Source organism: Schistocerca serialis, chromosome 4, assembly GCF_023864345.2.
Source record: "Schistocerca serialis cubense isolate TAMUIC-IGC-003099 chromosome 4, iqSchSeri2.2, whole genome shotgun sequence".
Classification (NCBI taxonomy): domain Eukaryota; kingdom Metazoa; phylum Arthropoda; class Insecta; order Orthoptera; family Acrididae; genus Schistocerca; species Schistocerca serialis.
In genome coordinates this window covers 172,008,305-172,026,846 of record NC_064641.1, presented here as the reverse complement: position 1 = coordinate 172,026,846, position 18,542 = coordinate 172,008,305, and the positions used below count along the sequence as shown (strand labels likewise).

Sequence of the window (18,542 nt, the reverse complement as noted above, 5' to 3'; positions counted from 1 at the left end):
GCCGATTTGATCCGTCACTTTTTTGATGAAGGGTAGAGAAACCGTGTTCTTCCATCGCATCTCAGCACAACCAGGAACACCTCCGAAGATGTCCAACGTAGCATTGGACGGAACGTCCGGGATTGAAGAGTTCCATGGGCCACCACCACACAACCCGGAAGAATTCTCAGCAGCTGAAACATCCGGTCGTGAAAGCCTTCATTGTATTGTTAGATTGATACGAAATTTTTCAGCGACTGTTTTTTTGGCAATTGGGAAGAAAGTGGGCGGTGGGAGAGCGGAAATAATAACTTTCAGAGAATTACGTATAGTTACGGACCATCCTCGTGCACGAGGGGTGCACATATGAAACAGGAAAAAGACAAAAAGTTCATTACGTAGTCTAATTTTTCTGAACTGATGATTAAAACTTAATGACTACTCGTAGCACATTATCGTATACAGGATAATGTCAATCATATGTGCTATTTTGGTGTTGTAATCTTCACAGATTTTAGTGTAGTAATGAATATGCTCACAGGTTGCTAACACGTAAAGCCGTCGGCACACGGACCGTGCATCCGAACGTCGAGCGTTGAGCGTGCCGACTTTCTGACGTCATAGCGTGGAATAGTACGTTCGGGAATCTTTCCGAACGTGCAGAGCAATATCTGGCATGTCAGATATTCTGAGCGTGCGTCTGAGCGTTGATCAATGAGATGTCACAACGCCATTTACGTCACACCCACGCCGTCTCCCTTCAGTACAGAGTTGTGAGGCATTCATTTCAAGCCTATATGTATATATGCCGTTTCTGAGCACCATCAAATTGAGAATCACTGGAAAACCCGTTGTTAACTGTGTAATTCGTTCCAATAAAATAATGAGAAACATCATATTCTTGGCAAAAGAATTATTGTAACTTGCGTATAATGAGAGTAGGCAATTTGAAGGCAGCGACACATTGAAGATCCACCCAAAACGCATTGTTCTTGGTACAATTTATGATAGCTAAATTTCAATTAATAACATAATTATCTACGATTAACCTTTTTAGCAATGGTTAATGTAATATGTCTAGACGTATGGCGCGCATAGTTGGATTAGGGTAATGTGTAGCGTCGCTGTTCACCAATCACTGCGTCATTGGGTGGTGATTCGCGTCCAAACTCTACCAAATTTTTTTTCCTAACATTCGCGTTTTTATTAGGTTCTGATACATCATTATTAGTTTAATATAAGTACATGCTATAATATTTGATGTTATGTAAATATAAGTTCACCTTTTTTGAGGGGTGACTTCGTTCGATTGGCTTAATTTACAGGACAGCTTGCGCTACTTGTATAAAGATATTTTGCTCCTTTTTCTTTTACGCTTCGTAATTCACATGTTGCAAAGATTCTGCTACTGGGTAGGAACAGTGACCAAGTAAGACTAACCTTGGGGTTTTACTAAAATGTGGGAATGATGAAACAATGTTTATCTTACGCGGAGAAGTATTCCAAATGTGTACCGCACTGTTTGGAATGGAACTTTTATAAGCCTGTGTTCTTATTGATTGGACATGGTACTTTCCTTTTAGTGGAAGATGGAGGAAATGTGCGTTTTAATAGAGCTAACGTAGGAATTTTACGCGCGCCCGTTGAGTAAACAGTGTAATTTACGAACTAAAAACACCCCTCAACTGCCGTTGAAGTGCGTTGCGATCGCGTATACCACGTTGGGGCCCACGTACCGTATGCACAAGTCGCATCGTTCCTGAGCGTTCAGCAGCACGTTGAACTTGGCACGCTCAACGTTAAAGCCGTCGGCACACGGACCGTGCTGTCGAACGTTAACGTTGTACGTGCCAAGTTCAACGTGCTGCTGAACGCTCAGGAACGATGCGACTTGTGCATACGGTACGTGGGCCCCAACGTGGTATACGCGATCGCAACGCACTTCAACGGCAGTTGAGGGGTGTTTTTAGTTCGTAAATTACACTGTTTACTCAACGAGTGCGCGTAAAATTCTATTAAAACGCACATTTCTCCATCGTCCACGAAAATGAAAGTACCATGTCCAACTAATAAGGACACAGGCATATAAAAGTTCCATTACAAACAATGCATTACAAATTTGAAATACTTCTCCGCATAAGATAAACATTATTTCATCATTCTCGCATTTTAGTAAAACCCCAAGGTCAGTCTTACTTGATCACTGTTCCTACAGAGTAGCAGAATCTTTGCAACATGTGAATTACGCGGCGTAAAAGAAAGAGGAGCAAACTATCTTTGTACAAGTAGCGCAAGCTGTCCTGTAGATTAAGCCAATCCAACAAAGTCAGCCTTCAAAAAAAGGTGAACTTATATTTACATAACATCAAATAATATAGTATATGCTTATATTAAACTAATAATAAAGTATCAGAACCTAATAAAACGCGAGAGTTAGGAAAAAAGAATTTGGTAGTGTTTGGACGCGAATCACCGGCCAATGACGCAGTAATTGGTGAACAGTGACGCTACCCATTACGCTAATCTCCTTTTTTTTTTTTTTTTTGTTATAGTTCGTTGCAGTTGTTCGTGGCGGCCGTCCCCTGACGGCCGTTGAAGTTCGTTATTGATCCATTCATTCAGTTTTTTTTTTTTTTTTTTTTTTTTTTTTTTTTTTACAGAGGGCAACTAACCCTCTAACCAAACACGCTGAGCTACCATGCCGGCAATCCAACTATGCGCGCTATACGTGTAGACATATTGTGTTAACCCCTGCTAAAAAGGTTAATCGTAGATAATTATGTTATTAATTGATATTTAACTGTCACAAATTGTACCAATAACAATGCGTGTTGAGTGGATCTTCAGTGTGTCGCTGCCTTCAAATAGCCTACTCCCATAATACGCAAGTTACAATTATTCTTTTGCCACGAATATGATGTTTCTCATTATTTTATTGGAACGAATCACACAGTTAACAACGGGTTTTCCAGTGATTCTCAGTTTGCTGGTGCTCAGAAATGCCATATAAACATATAGGCTTGAAATGAATGCCAATAGCTGGCCAGAGTGGCCTTGCCGTTCTAGGCGCTACAGTCTGGAGCTGAGGGACCGCTACGGTCGCAGCTTCGAATCCTGCCTCGGGCATGGATGTGTGTGATGTCCTTAGGTTAGTTAGGTTTAATTAGTTCTAAGTTCTAGGCGACTGATGACCTCAGAAGTTAAGTCTCATAGTGCTCAGAGACATTTGAACCATTTTGAATGCCAATATGGCGTCTCACAACTCTGTACTGAAGGGAGACGGCGTGCATGTGACGTAGGTGGCTTTGTGCCATCTCATTGGTCAACGCTCAGACGCATGCTCACAAGGGAACCTCCCCATCGCACCCCCCTCAGATTTAGTTATAAGTTCGCACAGTGGATAGGCCTCGAAAAACTGAACACAGATCAATCGAGAAGACAGGAAGAAGTTGTGTGGAACTACGAAAAAAAAGCAAAATATACAAACTGAGTAGTCTATGCGCAAGATAGCAATATCAAGAATAATGTGAGCTCAGGAGCGCCGTGGTCCAGTGGTTAGCGTGAGCACCTACGGAACGAGAGGTCCTTGGTTCAAGTCTACCCTCGAGCGAAAAGTTTAATTTTTTGTTTTCAGATAATTATCAAAGTTCAGGCACTCACACATAATCAACTTCGCTCTCCAAAATTCCAGGACATGTTCAGATTTGCTTGCACATATGCAGGATTTGACGGTCTACACACGGAAAAATTTGAAAACGTTAAAAACATATGTTTTGACAGAGCACGGGGAAAACTGCGACTGTGAAACTGTTGCATTCATTTGTTGCAGTTTATGTGACAAACTCTTATGTTTTTATCACTTTTTTGGGAGTGATTATCACATCCACAAGAAAACCTAAATCGGGCAAGGTAGAAGAATCTTTTTACCCATTCGCCAAGTGTACAAGTTACGTGGGTCGACAACATATTCCTGTCATATGAAGCACATGCCGTCACCAGTGTCGTATAGAATATATCAGACGTGTTTTCCTGTGGAGGAATCGGTTGACCTATGACCTTGCGATCGAATGTTTTCGGTTCCCATTGGAGAGGCACGTCCTTTCGTCTACTAATCGCACGGTTTTGCGGTGCGGTCGCAAAACACAGACACTGAACTTGTTACAGTGAACAGAGACGTCAATGAACGAACGGACAGATCATAACTTTACGAAAATAGAGAATTAAAATTTTTAGTTGAGGGAAGAATTGAACCAAGGACCTCTCGTTCCGAAGGCGCTCACACTAACCACGTAACCACGGCGCAAATGCGCTAAAACCCATCCATAATGTTGCTTATGTTGCACATGGACTACTCAGTTTGTATATTTTGCTTATTTTTTTCATAGTTCCACACAACTTCTTCCTGTTTTGTCGATTGATCTGTGTTCAGTTTTTCAAGGCCTATCCACTGTGCCAACTTATAACTAAATCTGAGGGGGGTGCGATGGGGAGGTTCCCTTGTCAGAATATCTGACATGCCAGATATTGCTCTGCACGTTCGGAAAGGCTCCCGAAGGTGCTATTCCACGCTATGACGTCAGTAACTCGGCGCGCTCAACGCTCAACTTTCGAATGCACGGTCCGTGTGCCGACGGCTTAACGTTCGACAGCACTGTCAGTGTGCTGACGGCTTAAGGGTACATATGCAAATATCACAAAGGAAGATTCGTAATTTTGACACGAGCGTGTAGGAAAGTGTCTCGGGCGAGGAGCTGCGGGTGGACGAGTGAGAAGGCTGCTGTAGACGCAGTGCCCGTGGCACGGCCCGGCTACCCCTGTGCTCCTCTTGTGTGCAGCGGATGAGGGAGAGCGAGGCGTCACTGCAGCAGCTGTCGACGGAGCGCGAGGAGCGCGAGCGCGAGCGATGGAGCCTGCTGCGGCACGCCCGCGACGAGGCAGAGCGCAGCCTCGCCCTGGCCGCGCAGCTCGACGCCAAGGAGCAGCACATCCAGCAGCTGCAGGACCAGCTGCTAGAGGTACGTACTCGCTGCACCGCCACACTCCGGCTGGCAGATCCGTACTTTCTGGTGACATCTGCTCTGCTCTTGTCTGCGTCCTACGTGCGTTGGCTGTTACCCCTTATAACGCCTCTTCTTCTTGATGATTTGGTTTGATTTGTACTTAGCCTCGGCTAAAACTCGGCGACAGTCGGTAGAGTGTTGAGATCGTTATCAAGTTACGAAGACGACGTTACACAAAATAACAGTGCTGAACGGAAATGTCGACGTGCGTGAGATTGTGGCGACGTCATTTATCCACTGCGCCAAAAACAGCGGGTGAAAGCTGCAGCTGATAGATATTTATCTTTGCCGTAGTCGGCTTGGTGACGAGTTGTTTATTCTTGTTAGTTTTTTATCTGTGCTTGGAAAATAAAATGTTTTCTCATCTCATGAAAAAGCTGTTACTTCATAAAATATAAAGGCTCTCATAGTGGTAACCCCGAAAAATCGTAGCAGAAGCATAAAGAAAATATATATACCGACGAGAATAATGAATTCAGAGACAAAAGCATGGGGCAGTGGAATCAAGATTGAAGACTACAGTCTGTTCGACCAAGGATCGCGGCCCACGCCCTTTGATTCGCCACAAAACGGAACGACAGATGTTAACGCAAAAGATGGGAGTACCTACGCGCGACACGGAAATGTTAAGCTTTCCGCGTTCTGGCCGACGCGCCCCCAGCTTTGGTTTACGCAGACTGAATGCATATTTCGGCAGCGTGGGGTGTCTAACAACATTGACAAATTTAATATAGTGGTTTCACATCTAAATTTAGAAGTGATAGAGCAAGTAGAAGAAACCTTGTCGCAACAAAATTACTTTGTGCTAAAGGAAGCTCTCATACAGCATTATACGTTGTCACCAGATTTGCGACTACAAAAAATTTGCGCATACGAAGATTTGGACGACAAGACTCCGTCACAAGTACTCAAAGCCTTACGTACATTAGCCGGCCCGGAACTCCTACCTGAAGAGTCTTTACGTCTAATATGGCTTCGTAAACTTCCCGCCAACATCCGTGCCGTCATTGCAGCAGAAACAGACTTATCATTGCAAGTCTTAGCAAAAAAGGCAGACACCATCGCAAACACCTTAACCGAAGTTTCTGCGTGTTCCGAATTCAACTACAGCCAGGACAGAGGCCCAAGAACGTGTAGTGTGACGGAATCTGACGTCAGTGAGCCAGGAACATGCAATAATACTTCCCAACAGCAGTGCTCATCGACCGAACTTACCATACAGCAACTGGCTATGCATACAGCTGATGTGGTGTTGAGTATTGTGTCTGCATTTCCTGGTTGCGTTGACGGGTTCGGTAAGTGCTGGAAAGTCTTGAAGCAGTTTACGAGAAAGTGATTCCTCCGACAGTGATCTGATATTGCCTACTGCGTCTTCCGCGTCGGTTCAAGTGCAGTGTGATGTGCCCGTGTCTTTCCGCACGAAGATTTGCGGCTCCTCTACCGCGTCATCCGCTTCGGGATATTGTGATACGATTTCGTACCCGCAACTAAGCGGGGCGCACACGTGTGCGTCACGCAAGAAGACACCCGACAGTCGTAACGATTCGTATACTGTAGGCAATATCAGAGCACTGTAAACTGCTTCAAGACTTTCCAGCACTTACCGAACCCGTCAACGCAACCAGGAAATGCAGACACAATACTCAACACCACATCAGCACGACACAAGGTCAACCCGTTGCCTTCCGCCTGCGGCGTCTGCCTCCAGAGAAGCTGTTCGCGGCGCGAGCTGAGTTCAACAGACTTCTAAAAACAGGTATTGTAAGTAGGTCTGATAGTTCATGGGCATCTCCAATTCACATGGTCCGTAAAAAAGACAATTCATGGAGAGTATGTGGAGACTACAGGGCGCTCGATGCCCGCACAATTCCCGACCGCTACCCAGTACCCAATGTGACTGATTTTAACAGTACGATTAGCAATGCCAAAATACACTCCTGGAAATGGAAAAAAGAACACATTGACACCGATGTGTCAGACCCACCATTCTTGCTCCGGACACTGCGAGAGGGCTGTACAAGCAATGATCACACGCACGGCACAGCGGACACACCAGGAACCGCGGTGTTGGCCGTCGAATGGCGCTAGCTGCGCAGCATTTGTGCACCGCCGCCGTCAGTGTCAGCAAGTTTGCCGTGGCATACGGAGCTCCAGCGCAGTCTTTAACACTGGTAGCATGCCGCGACGGCGTGGACGTGAACCGTATGTGCAGTTGACGGACTTTGAGCGAGGGCGTATAGTGGGCATGCGGGAGGCCGGGTGGACGTACCACCGAATTGCTCAACACGTGGGGCGTGAGGTCTCCACAGTACATCGATGTTGTCGCCAGTGGTCGGCGGAAGGTGCACGTGCCCGTCGACCTGGGACCGGACCGCAGCGACGCACGGATGCACGCCAAGACCGTAGGATCCTACGCAGTGCCGTAGGGGACCGCACCGCCACTTCCCAGCAAATTAGGGACACTGTTGCTCCTGGGGTATCGGCGAGGACCATTCGCAACCGTCTCCATGAAGCTGGGCTACGGTCCCGCACACCGTTAGGCCGTATTCCGCTCACGCCCCAACATCGTGCAGCCCGCCTCCAGTGGTGTCGCGACAGGCGTGAATGGAGGGACGAATGGAGACGTGTCGTCTTCAGAGATGAGAGTCGCTTCTGCCTTGGTGCCAATAATGGTCGCATGCATGTTTGGCGCCGTGCAGGTGAGCGCCACAATCAGGACTGCATACGACCGAGGCACACAGGGCCAACACCCGGCATCATGGTGTGGGGAGCGATCTCCTACACTGGCCGTACACCACTGGTGATCGTCGAGGGGACACTGAATAGTGCACGGTACATCCAAACCGTCATCGAACCCATCGTTCTACCATTCCTAGACCGGCAAGGGAACTTGCTGTTCCAACAGGACAATGCACGTCCGCATGTATCCCGTGCCACCCAACGTGCTCTAGAAGGTGTAAGTCAACTACCCTGGCCAGCAAGATCTCCGGATCTGTCCCCCATTGAGCATGTTTGGGACTGGATGAAGCGTCGTCTCACGCAGTCTGCACGTCCAGCACGAACGCTGGTCCAACTGAGGCGCCAGGTGGAAATGGCATGGCAAGTCGTTCCACAGGACTACATCCAGCATCTCTACGATCGTCTCCATGGGAGAATAGCAGCCTGCATTGCTGCGAAAGGTGGATATACACTGTACTAGTGCCGACATTGTGCATGCTCTGTTGCCTGTGTCTATGTGCCTGTGGTTCTGTCAGTGTGATCACGTGATGTATCTGACCTCAGGAATGTGTCAATGAAGTTTCCCCTTCCTGGGACAATGAATTCACGGTGTTCTTATTTCAATTTCCAGGAGTGTATTTAGTGTGATTGATTGCGCCAAAGCATTTTCCCAGATTCCCATGGCTCCATCTGACATTAAAAAAACAGCAGTTATCACACTATTCGGTTTGCTTGAGTACAATTTTATCCCATTTGGCCTCAGAAACGCCCAAACATGGCAAAGATTCATGCATGAGGTGCTTCGAGAATTACTATTCGTATTTTGTTATATGGACGACATTTTAGTATTCTCTGGTTCTGTATATCAGCATGTCGAACATCTGCGGCAGCTTTTCCGCCGTCTGACAGAGTATGACATAATTATTAACGAAACAAAGTGCACGTTTGGAAAACGCCAGGTTAAGTTCCTGAGATATTTGGTTTCAGCAGCAGGCCTGTCACCTTTGCCTGAGCGGGTTGAAGCAGTACAACAGATGCCCCTTCCCACAACTTACAAAGGACTGCGCAGATTTTTAGGCATGCCCAACTATTACAGACGTCACTTACCTAAATTAGCTGCTGCCCAAGAGCCACTCACAACGTTATTTGCAGTTAAAAATACAACAGGAAATCATAAAATTCCGTGGAGTCCAGATGCTGAAGCAGCTTTCCATGACTTAAAGAAATGTCTTTCTCGTGCAACACTACTGGGACATCCAAGATTGAGTGCTCCTTTAGCGCTCATGGTTGATGCGAGCCAAACAGCAGTGGGTGCAGCGCTACAGCAAGAAGTTGATGACAGATGACAGCCGCTCGCATTTTTCTCTAAAAACCTGACTCGACAGCAGCAAAAATGGAGTTCTGTTGACCGTGAGTTGCTTGCTATTTACTTAGCCATAAAGCATTTTCGCACGTCTGTCGCAGGGAGGCACTTTGCAATTTTTACCGATCACAAGCCGTTAGTAGCTATATTTCAACGAGACACAGAGCTCAATACACCACGTCAGTGCAGGCAAGTCGAGTACATTGCACAGTTCACAACTGACGTGCGTCACATATCAGGAAAAGACAACCTGGTCGCAGATTGCCTGTCTAGGAATTGTGCCAGTTTAAATTCAATTCGTTGGACCGAGTTAGCGTCTAAACAACGAGAAGATCCTTTCTTGCGCCGTCTAATAGAGGAACAGAGAACTGCGCTGCAGCTCAGACGTGTGTCTGTCCCAAATGTTCCAGACGGAATTTGGTGTGATGTAGCAAAAGGAAAGGAGCGACCTTACACATCAGAAAAATATCGTCGCGAGATTTATAGTGCACTACATAACCTATCACATCCAGGAGTACGAGCTACAGCCAAATTAGTTTCCTCCAAAGTAGTGTGGCCTGGAATACAAAAAGATTGTCGTGCATGGGCGCGTGCATGCCTAACATGCCAGCGTAATAAAATCAGCAGACATGTCTTTGCACCTATTGCTGACTTCCCGACGCCATCTGCAAGATTTTCACATATACATGTGGACATTGTAGGCCCGCTATCATGCTCTTCAGAACAACGCTATTTGCTCACAATCATTGATCGTTTTACCAGGTGGCTAGAAGTAGTTGTAATATAAGACATTTCTGCGGAGTGGGTTGCAAAAGCACTGTTGCAATCATGGTTCTCCAGGTTTGGCGTTCCGCAAAACATAACAACAGATCGCGGAAGGCAGTTTGAAAGCCAACTTTTCAGTGAACTTTTACTACTGTGCGGGTGCAACCACCTACGCACCACAAGCTATCATCCATCTAGTAATGGAATGGTGGAACGACTACACCGCACGCTCAAAGCTGCATTAATGTGTAATTCCACATCATGGCCTGAAGCACTACCGCTGGTCCTACTCGGATTGAGAACGGCCGTGAAGGAGGACTTACAATGCTCTTCCGCAGAATTGGTTTATGGCGAGCAATTGAGGGTTCCTGGAGAATTTATCGTTCCAGCATCTACACAGCCGTTCGCCCCTGAGCTATGCACGCAATTCGCGAGACAACTCAGCGTTATAATGAGAAACATCAAACCCACTAACCCTGTCAGACATGGAGACCAGAGAGTGTTTGTACATAAAGACCTGCAAGCAACGTCCCACGTGTGGCTTAGGGATGATACGGTGCGCCCGCCGCTTGTTTCGCCTTACTCCGGACCATACAGGGTAATCACAAGAGGAAGCCACAGCTTCAAAATCGATAAGGATGGTAAAGAAGAGACAGTCTCAATTGAGCGGCTTAAACCTGCTTACACCGAAGAGGGTACACTCCTTCCTCGGTCTGCAAAATCACTTCAAACGTGAAGGCCAAAGAAACAGCAGAGAGTCTCGCCGATCTCTCGGTTTCAGAAGAGGACAACGAAGCAGCAAGTGCAGAACAGGAGCAGCCATTGCCTGCACCAGATGTTTTCACGAGAGCTGGCAGAAAAATCAAGAGCAAGTTTCCCCACATACCTGGTGCACCCGGTTTCAAAAGGAGGGGGGCTGATGTGGCGACGTCATTTATCCACTGCGGGTGAAAGCTGCAGCTGATAGATATTTATCTTTGCCGTAGTCGGCTTGGTGACGAGTTGTTTATTCTTGTTAGCTTTTGATCTGTGCTTGGAAAATAAAATGTTTTCTCATCTCATGAAAAAGCTGTTACTTCATAAAATATAAAGGCTTCCATAAGATATTTACTTCACCAAAAATCGTAATTAATCGTTCGTAATCGATGTTTAACTGATTAATGATGAAATATTAATTATAAAACCAATACAGTCACATCCACAACAAATTCCCTACAAGCTGGTCGTAATTTCAAGTATCTAAGAAATCGTAACAGTGGGCTTGTTATTTGAGTCAAAGATTCTACACAAGCGCCGAGCGCTACAGTCAAATATTATCGCTGCGCGTAATTATTACTCGAGAGTTTCATGTCAATAATTTGTTTGAATTTTAAATCACAAATGCACGACTTGGCACGAGAGGGTGTTTTATTGCACAATATCAGTCACTTCCTAACCGAGCCTTGAGAAGAAAACTTTCCCAGGAGTTGGGGGGATTTAAATTATATGATTCGTACCTATCACTGAAGTTCCATAAACCACTGGCTATTATGAATGAAAACTGTCTATCAGTGTTCGTTGCCTAAATGACTGTCTAAGTAATGTTTAGTTCAATTATCTAGTTAAAAGTTCTCTTTATTCTAGTAGGTAAAAGTCCTCCGTTCGAATTCTAATGCCGTGATATTTGAAGTCAGAAGATCGTATTGCTGCGTCATAATAGATCGCAATTATTCAATCTCAAAAACAATCTAAGCGCGCCTACATGAACTAGCATTCAAATATATGACCTGCTTCGGATAACTCTCGTAACGTAGTGACAATGCATTGAATTATACTTAGTCATTACTCACGATTCCCAAAGAGTACTCACACGGAGTATTCTTTGGGATCGTTGGTTCTACTTTGCGAATGTTAATTTATGCTAATTTTGCGATTTATTATGATTTTGATTTTAATTTTACTGAAATTTAATCTTTCTTTCGTAGATTCTTAAATTGTCAAGTCTTAGATTCCTGATTTAATTACTTGTTATTGTCCTAATAATAGTGATAAATGGAACTTCGTTCGCTTATTCACTTTTCTGGGAATTTTGGACTTGAAGGGAAATCTTTGGGGTATTGAGAGGTAATTTTTGATTTTTGTTTCTCGTCTGAGGAAGTGGCATTACACCATCCATCACTCCAGTCGCGTCTCTGTCGGACGCTCGGTGACTGGTGGCGGTAGCAGCACCCAGCTGAGAACCGTGCCTCCCCACTGCCCGCGCTATCGCCCTCCACACTCAACAGCACCAGCGCCGACACTGGCGGCCACAGTTCGCGGTCGAGTGCCTTCATCTCCACCAGCACCATCTCCACCTCCGCCACCACCCTCTTGCAGCACAGTTGTTGGGCTTTTTACACCCTGACTTTGTGGAGTTTTCAGCACTTGGGGATGTGACTCTGGGCTCGCTTGGTGAACTACTTGCTTCCTCGTTAGTTGTCGTCTTCTTTGCTGTTGACATAAACTGAAAAATACGACAGCGCACCGAGGGAGGGGGGGGGGGCGTTAGGTTTCCCCTATGAGCGATTTATGAATACTGATGACGTCATTATAACATCGAACTTCGGCAGTGACATAACATTCTGTGACACATATACACTGAAGAGCCGAAGAAACTGGTACACCTACCTAATACCGTGTAGACTAACTTTGTGGAGCTTTCGGCACTTGGGGATGTGACTCGGGGCCAGCCTGATGAAACTGCTTGCTTCCTTGTTAGTTGTCGCCTTCTTTGCTGTTAACGTAAACAGAAAAATCGACAGCGTACGGGGGGGGGGAGGGGGGGCGGGGGGGGGGGTCTTAGGTTTCCCCTATGAGCGATTTATGAACATCGATGACGCCATTACAACATCGAACTTCGGCGTTATGGTTAGTCACTTGTCCGCAATGACATAACATTCTGTGACGTGTATACACTGAAGAGCCGAAGAAACTGGTACACCTGCCTAATACCGTGTAGAACCCCCGCGAGCACGTAGAACTGACGCAGCACGATATGGCGTGGATTTGGCTAATGTGTGAAGCAGAGCTGGAGGGAATTGAAACCATGAATCCCGCAGGGCTGTGCATAAATCTGTATGAGGGGGTCAAGATCTCTTCTGAACAGCACGTTGCAAGGTAGAAGAGTGTTCCTGGAGCCATTCTGTAGCAATTCTGGACGTGTGGGGTGTCACACTATCCTGCTGGAATTGCCCAAGTCCGTCGCAATGCACAATGGACATGAATGGATGCAGTTGATCAGACAGGATGCTTACGTACGTCTCACCTGTCAGAGTCGTATCTAGACGTATCAGGAGTTCCATATCACTACAAGTGCACACGCCCCACACCGTTACAGAGCCTCCACCAGCTTCAATAGTCCCCTGCAGACTTGCAGGGTCTACGGATTCATGAGGTTGTCTCCATACCCGTACACGTCCATCCGCTCGATACAATTTGAAACGAGACTCGTCCGACCAGGCAACATGTTTTCAGTCATCAACAGTCCTAGCCGGCCAGGTGGCCGAGCGGTTCTAGGCGCTAAAGTCTGGAACCACGCGACCGCTACGGTCGCAGGTTCGAATCCTGCCTCGGGCATGGATGTGTGTGATGTCCTTAGGTTAGTTAGGTTTAAGTAGTTCTAAGTCTAGGGACTGATGACCTCAGAAATTAAGTCCCATAGTGCTCAGAGCCATTTGAACCATCAACAGTCCTAAGTCGGTGTTGACGGGCCTAGGCTTTGGGTCGTGCAGTTATCAAGGGTGTACGACTGGGCCTTCGGCTCCAAAAGCCCATACCTATGATGTATCACTGAATGGTTCGCACGCTGACACTTGGTGATGGCCCACCATTGAAATCTGCAGCAATTTGCGGAATTGTTGCAATTCTGCCGCGTTGAACGATTCTCTTCAATCGTCGTTGGTCCCGTTCTTGCAGGATCTTTTTCCGGCCTCAGTGATGTCGGGGATTTGATGATTTACAGGATTCCTAATATTCAGGGTACATTCGTGAAATGGTCGTACGAAAAAATCCCCACTTCATCGCTACCTGGGATGTTGTGTCCCATCGCTCGTGCACCGACTATAACGCCACGTTCAGACACACTTAAATTTGATAACCTGCCACTGCAGCAGCAGTAACCGATCTAACAACTGTGCGAGACACGTGTTGTTTTTTATAGGCGTTGCCGACCGCAGCGCCGTATTCTACCCACACACATCAAAAAAAGTTTTGCATCACCCTGGTTCCAAAAACTCCTGAATATAGACGTCGACTGTGGATTTTGTATCACAGACACAGTCCCTTTGACTGTTCAGAGATGTAACTAAACCTGTCAAAGATGTAAACTACCATACATGAGCAGCGCCTATTAGACAGAGGGGGTCCGACAGCCGATCAGTTCCAGTCATTCCACCAGGAAGGAGGTACACGGCTCGTGTTGTCTGTAGTTCAATCATGCCTAGACGGTCAATACCGCGGTTCGATCGCGTCCGCATTGTTACTTTGTGACAAAAAGGGCTCTCAACAAGGGAAGTGTCCGGGCATCTCGGAGTGAACGAAAGAGATGTTGTTCGAACATGGAGGAGATACAGAGAGACAGGAACTATCGATGACATGCCTCGCTCAAACCGTCCAAGGACTATTACTGCAGTGGATGACCGCTACCTATGGATTATGGCTCGGAGGAACCCTGACAGCAACGCCACCACGTTGAACAATGCTTTAAGTGCAGCCACAGGGCGTCGTGTTACGACTCAAACTGTGCGCAATATGCTGCATGACGCGCCACTTCACTCCCGACGTCCATGGCGTGGTCCATCTTTGCTACCGCGTCACCATGCAACGCAGTACAGATGGGCCCAACAACATGCTGAATGGACCTTTCAGGATTGGCATCACGTTCTCTTCACCGTTGAGTGTCACATATGCCTTCAATCAGACAATCGTTGGAGGCGTTTTTGGAGGCAACTCGGTCAGGCTGTACACCTCAGACACACAGTCCAGCGAGTGCAGCAAGGTGGAATTTCCCTGATGTTTTGGGGTGGCATTATGTGGGGCCGACGTACGCCGCTGGTGGTCGTAGACGGTGCCGTAACGACAGTATGATACGTGTATGCCATCCTCCGACCGATAGTGCAACCATATCAGCAGCTTATTGGCGAGGCATTCGTCTTCATGGACGACAATTCACGCCCCCATCGTGCACATCATGTGAATGACTTCCTTCAGGACAACGACATCGCTCGACTAGTGTGGCCAGCATGTTCTCCAGAAATGAACCCTTCCGAACATGCCTGGGATAGATTGAAAAGGGCTGTTTATGTACGATGTGACCCACCAACCACTCTGAGAGATCTACGCCGAATCGTCGTTCAGGAGTGTGACAATCTGGACCAACAATGCCTTGATGAACTTGCAGATAGTATGCCACAACGAATACAGGCACACATCAATGCAGGAGGACGTGCTACTGGGTATTAGAGGTACTGATGTGTACAACAATCTGGACTACTACCTCTGAAGGTCTCACTGTATAGCGGTACAACATGCAAAGAGTGGTTTTCATGAGCAATAAAAAGGGCGTAAATGATGTTTATGTTGATCTCTATTCCAATTTTCTGTACAGGTTCCGGAACTCTCGAAACCGAGGTGTTGCAAAACTTTTTTTGACATGTGTATTTACATATCTCTGAATTTGAATACGCATGCCTATACCAGTTTCTTTGCCGCTGCAGTGTACATATACGGTTTTTTTATTCCCACTTATGAAAGCACAGTGAAATTAACTCAATATCCCCCAAAACCTACAAAAATATGTTCTGACTCTGATTTCCAGTGGAGTTGGTTGTGCTTTGGATGCACTTGCAATGAAGACATGAACATAAAATACCCCCCCCCCCCCCAAAAGACCCCACAAAATTTTTTTACTCCTTTAACATGAATACTATCAGCCGGAAATCGAAGTGCTTTCAATGCACTTATACAATGATATTTTCGCAAGCCCCTTAATCATGAATATATATCTCCCCCCCCCCCCCCGAAACTCACCGGAATATATAAAAAACATACATCTTCATAATGATGGGCCGTTGCATGGTAATTTTATATGACGTACACATGTTTTCAATGTACAGATTGTGGTTTTTTACGCGAGCAAGATATAGGACATGTTTCTCGTTGGCAGCCAGTGATGTCGGGTGCCGGGTGCTCAGGTTTTTGCGCTTCCTGATTGTCGCGTCTTATAGTACAGAGTGTTGGCCGCTTTGTTGAAGTATTTCCGCAATTTCGGAACTCTGGCAAAACGGTATAGCGTAACGCTTTTTTTTTTTGTGCTCTGTTCCTATGGGACTAAACTGCTGAGGTCACCGGTTCATAGGTTTACATACTACTTAATCTAACTTAAACTAATGTACGCTAACACACACACCCATGCCCGAGGGTGGACTCGAGGCCCCGACAGGAAGGGGGGGGGGGGGAGGGGGAGCTGCGCGAACCGTGCAAGGCGCCGCAGACCACGTGGTTACCCTACGGCTAGCGCAGCGTTGCCGAAGTCTGGCGGGAGATGGAGGGCCCATTCTTCATTGTCTGCAGTCTAGCGACGCTTGTGGTGGCTGAATTGCCCCATACTACAGCTGCATAATCCAACAGTCTGCAGCGACTGCATGGACCATGGAAGGAGCGGAGTGGTGGAGGGGGTAACGGCTAGGGTGACCAGACGTGCGGATTAATCCGGACACGTCCCCCTTTTTAGCTCTTTGTCCGGGGTCCGGGCGGATTTTTACAGTGTCCGGCTTTTTTGCAAAGTTGAGCGGAATACAGTTAAATTTACAATCGTCCCGTTCTATTGCTCTTTTCTTAAATACTTTAACTATTGGCACAGCGTTCATGATAAACACGCACGAAGGCGGTGTTAATAGGTGGCACCAGGATCGTCGATGTTACCGTTGATCTACCTATAAGCGAATGCAAATATCGATTATTTAAAATTTTCGTTTCGTATCTCCGCTTTGTATTGGCTTGGCTACATGTAGTGCACGTGTCATTTGTGAGTGTAATTTTTAACCGAGTCAGTCACGTAAAATATTTGGGTATGCCTAAACGAAAGTGTACATTTTCTGATGTCCTTTCCTGCAAATATCCGGCTTTAAGCAAGGGAGAAATGAATTTGAAGCGGAGTGTAAGATATGTGGAGCTGGAACGTACGTCTCAGTGGCCAATGAAGGTAAGAAATAACTCAACAGATTAACTGTCATGGTTTTATTTCATTGTTTCATAGTCGTTCAATTTATTTGTATTCGGAAGATAAAAGTGCAGTTTACATGTTGTCAGCTGCTGCTTGAATTGTAGATGTTGGAAGTGGTGCGTCGAATAAAGGAAGGTGAATGGTCTTAGGTTTTTCGCTTTGTAAACAATTCCGTGTTGTTGACATAACAAAACAATTGACGCCACACTGTCACCATAACCAATGTTTTTAAATTTTTTTATATTTCTCAGTTAACCACCACCTGACCATCAGTAACAATTAACTACTAGATTTACCGATAATTCCCGGCAGTCACGTGACTTGTCCAAAGCTGACGGATGGTATCCTCATCTGCAGTTGACCCGTTTGATGTATTCTCTTTTTTCCTTCCTTTGTCCTCCTTTTTGAAGCTGCTTGTCCTCCTTTTTAAAGAATTGTATCTGGTCACCCTAGTAACGGCCAACGTATACAGAGTGCATCTAAAGGTATGTTACAAGGCGAGGTGATTGGCAGATGAATACCATGTGAGCGTGTTGTGGTAATCAGCTTATCTTCGGAAACACTTTGTTTGCATGCTAGTGTCTCTGAAATTTGGAGAAGAACGTAAGCAGTATGGACCACATAAGCTAGGCAAGTAGTAAAAGAGACAAGTGTTTGAAAAAGAACTCCCTTGTTCAAATGGTTCAAATGGCTCTGAGCACTATGGGACTTAACTTCTGAGGTCATCAGTCCCCTAGAACTTAGAACTACCTAAACCTAACTAATCTAAGGACATCACACACACCCATGTCCGAGGCAGGATTCGAACCTGCGACCGTAGCGGTCGCGCGGTTCCAGACTGGAGCGCCTAGAACCGCTCGGCCGGCAACTCCCTTGTTTTAAGTGTAAATTTAATGGGATAATTAATGAAAAATTACATCAATGAGTACATATCATGAAAGATTTGTTTAATATTAGTAGACGTCAACGTGAGATCCATTTGTTGCCCTGCACGATATTCCACTTCCCATAACGTATTCACCAACATTTCGGGTGTAACTGTCCCAACTGCCGCCACGATTCTTTCCCGTAAATGATTGACGTCTCTGATCTTTTCACTGTACACAACATTTTTTTATGTGGCCCCAAAAGAAAAAGTCCAGTAGGATTAAGTCTGGGCTTCGTGGTGGCCAAGGTATTGGGCCAGCCCTGCCTATCCACCTTCCTGGAAAGCAAGTGTCAAGAGCCGCATGTACATGGTTACTGTTATGAGCTGGGGCGCCATCTTGTTGGAAAAACACAAGCCCCTTTTCCGCCTTAATATCGTCCATTTTGGAAAAGACGTACTCTGTCAACATGTCACAGTAAAGGTCCCCGTGTATTGTTTTTTCTACAGAAATGAAAAGACCAATCCCTCGATCTTCCATCAAACCGCACC

At 46.1% G+C, this 18,542-nt stretch overlaps 1 protein-coding gene across 1 annotated transcript in view; it reads left to right on the top strand.

Annotated features, from left to right (window-relative positions):
- The window catches only part of LOC126474337 (kazrin), an 857,979-nt gene that overhangs the window by 655,516 nt on the left and 183,921 nt on the right, over nucleotides 1–18,542 (top strand). The window contains exon 8 of the mRNA XM_050101804.1: nucleotides 4,815–4,994. Coding sequence (XP_049957761.1) covers nucleotides 4,815–4,994 — 180 coding nt within the window. The remainder of the gene's footprint in view (nucleotides 1–4,814; nucleotides 4,995–18,542) is intronic.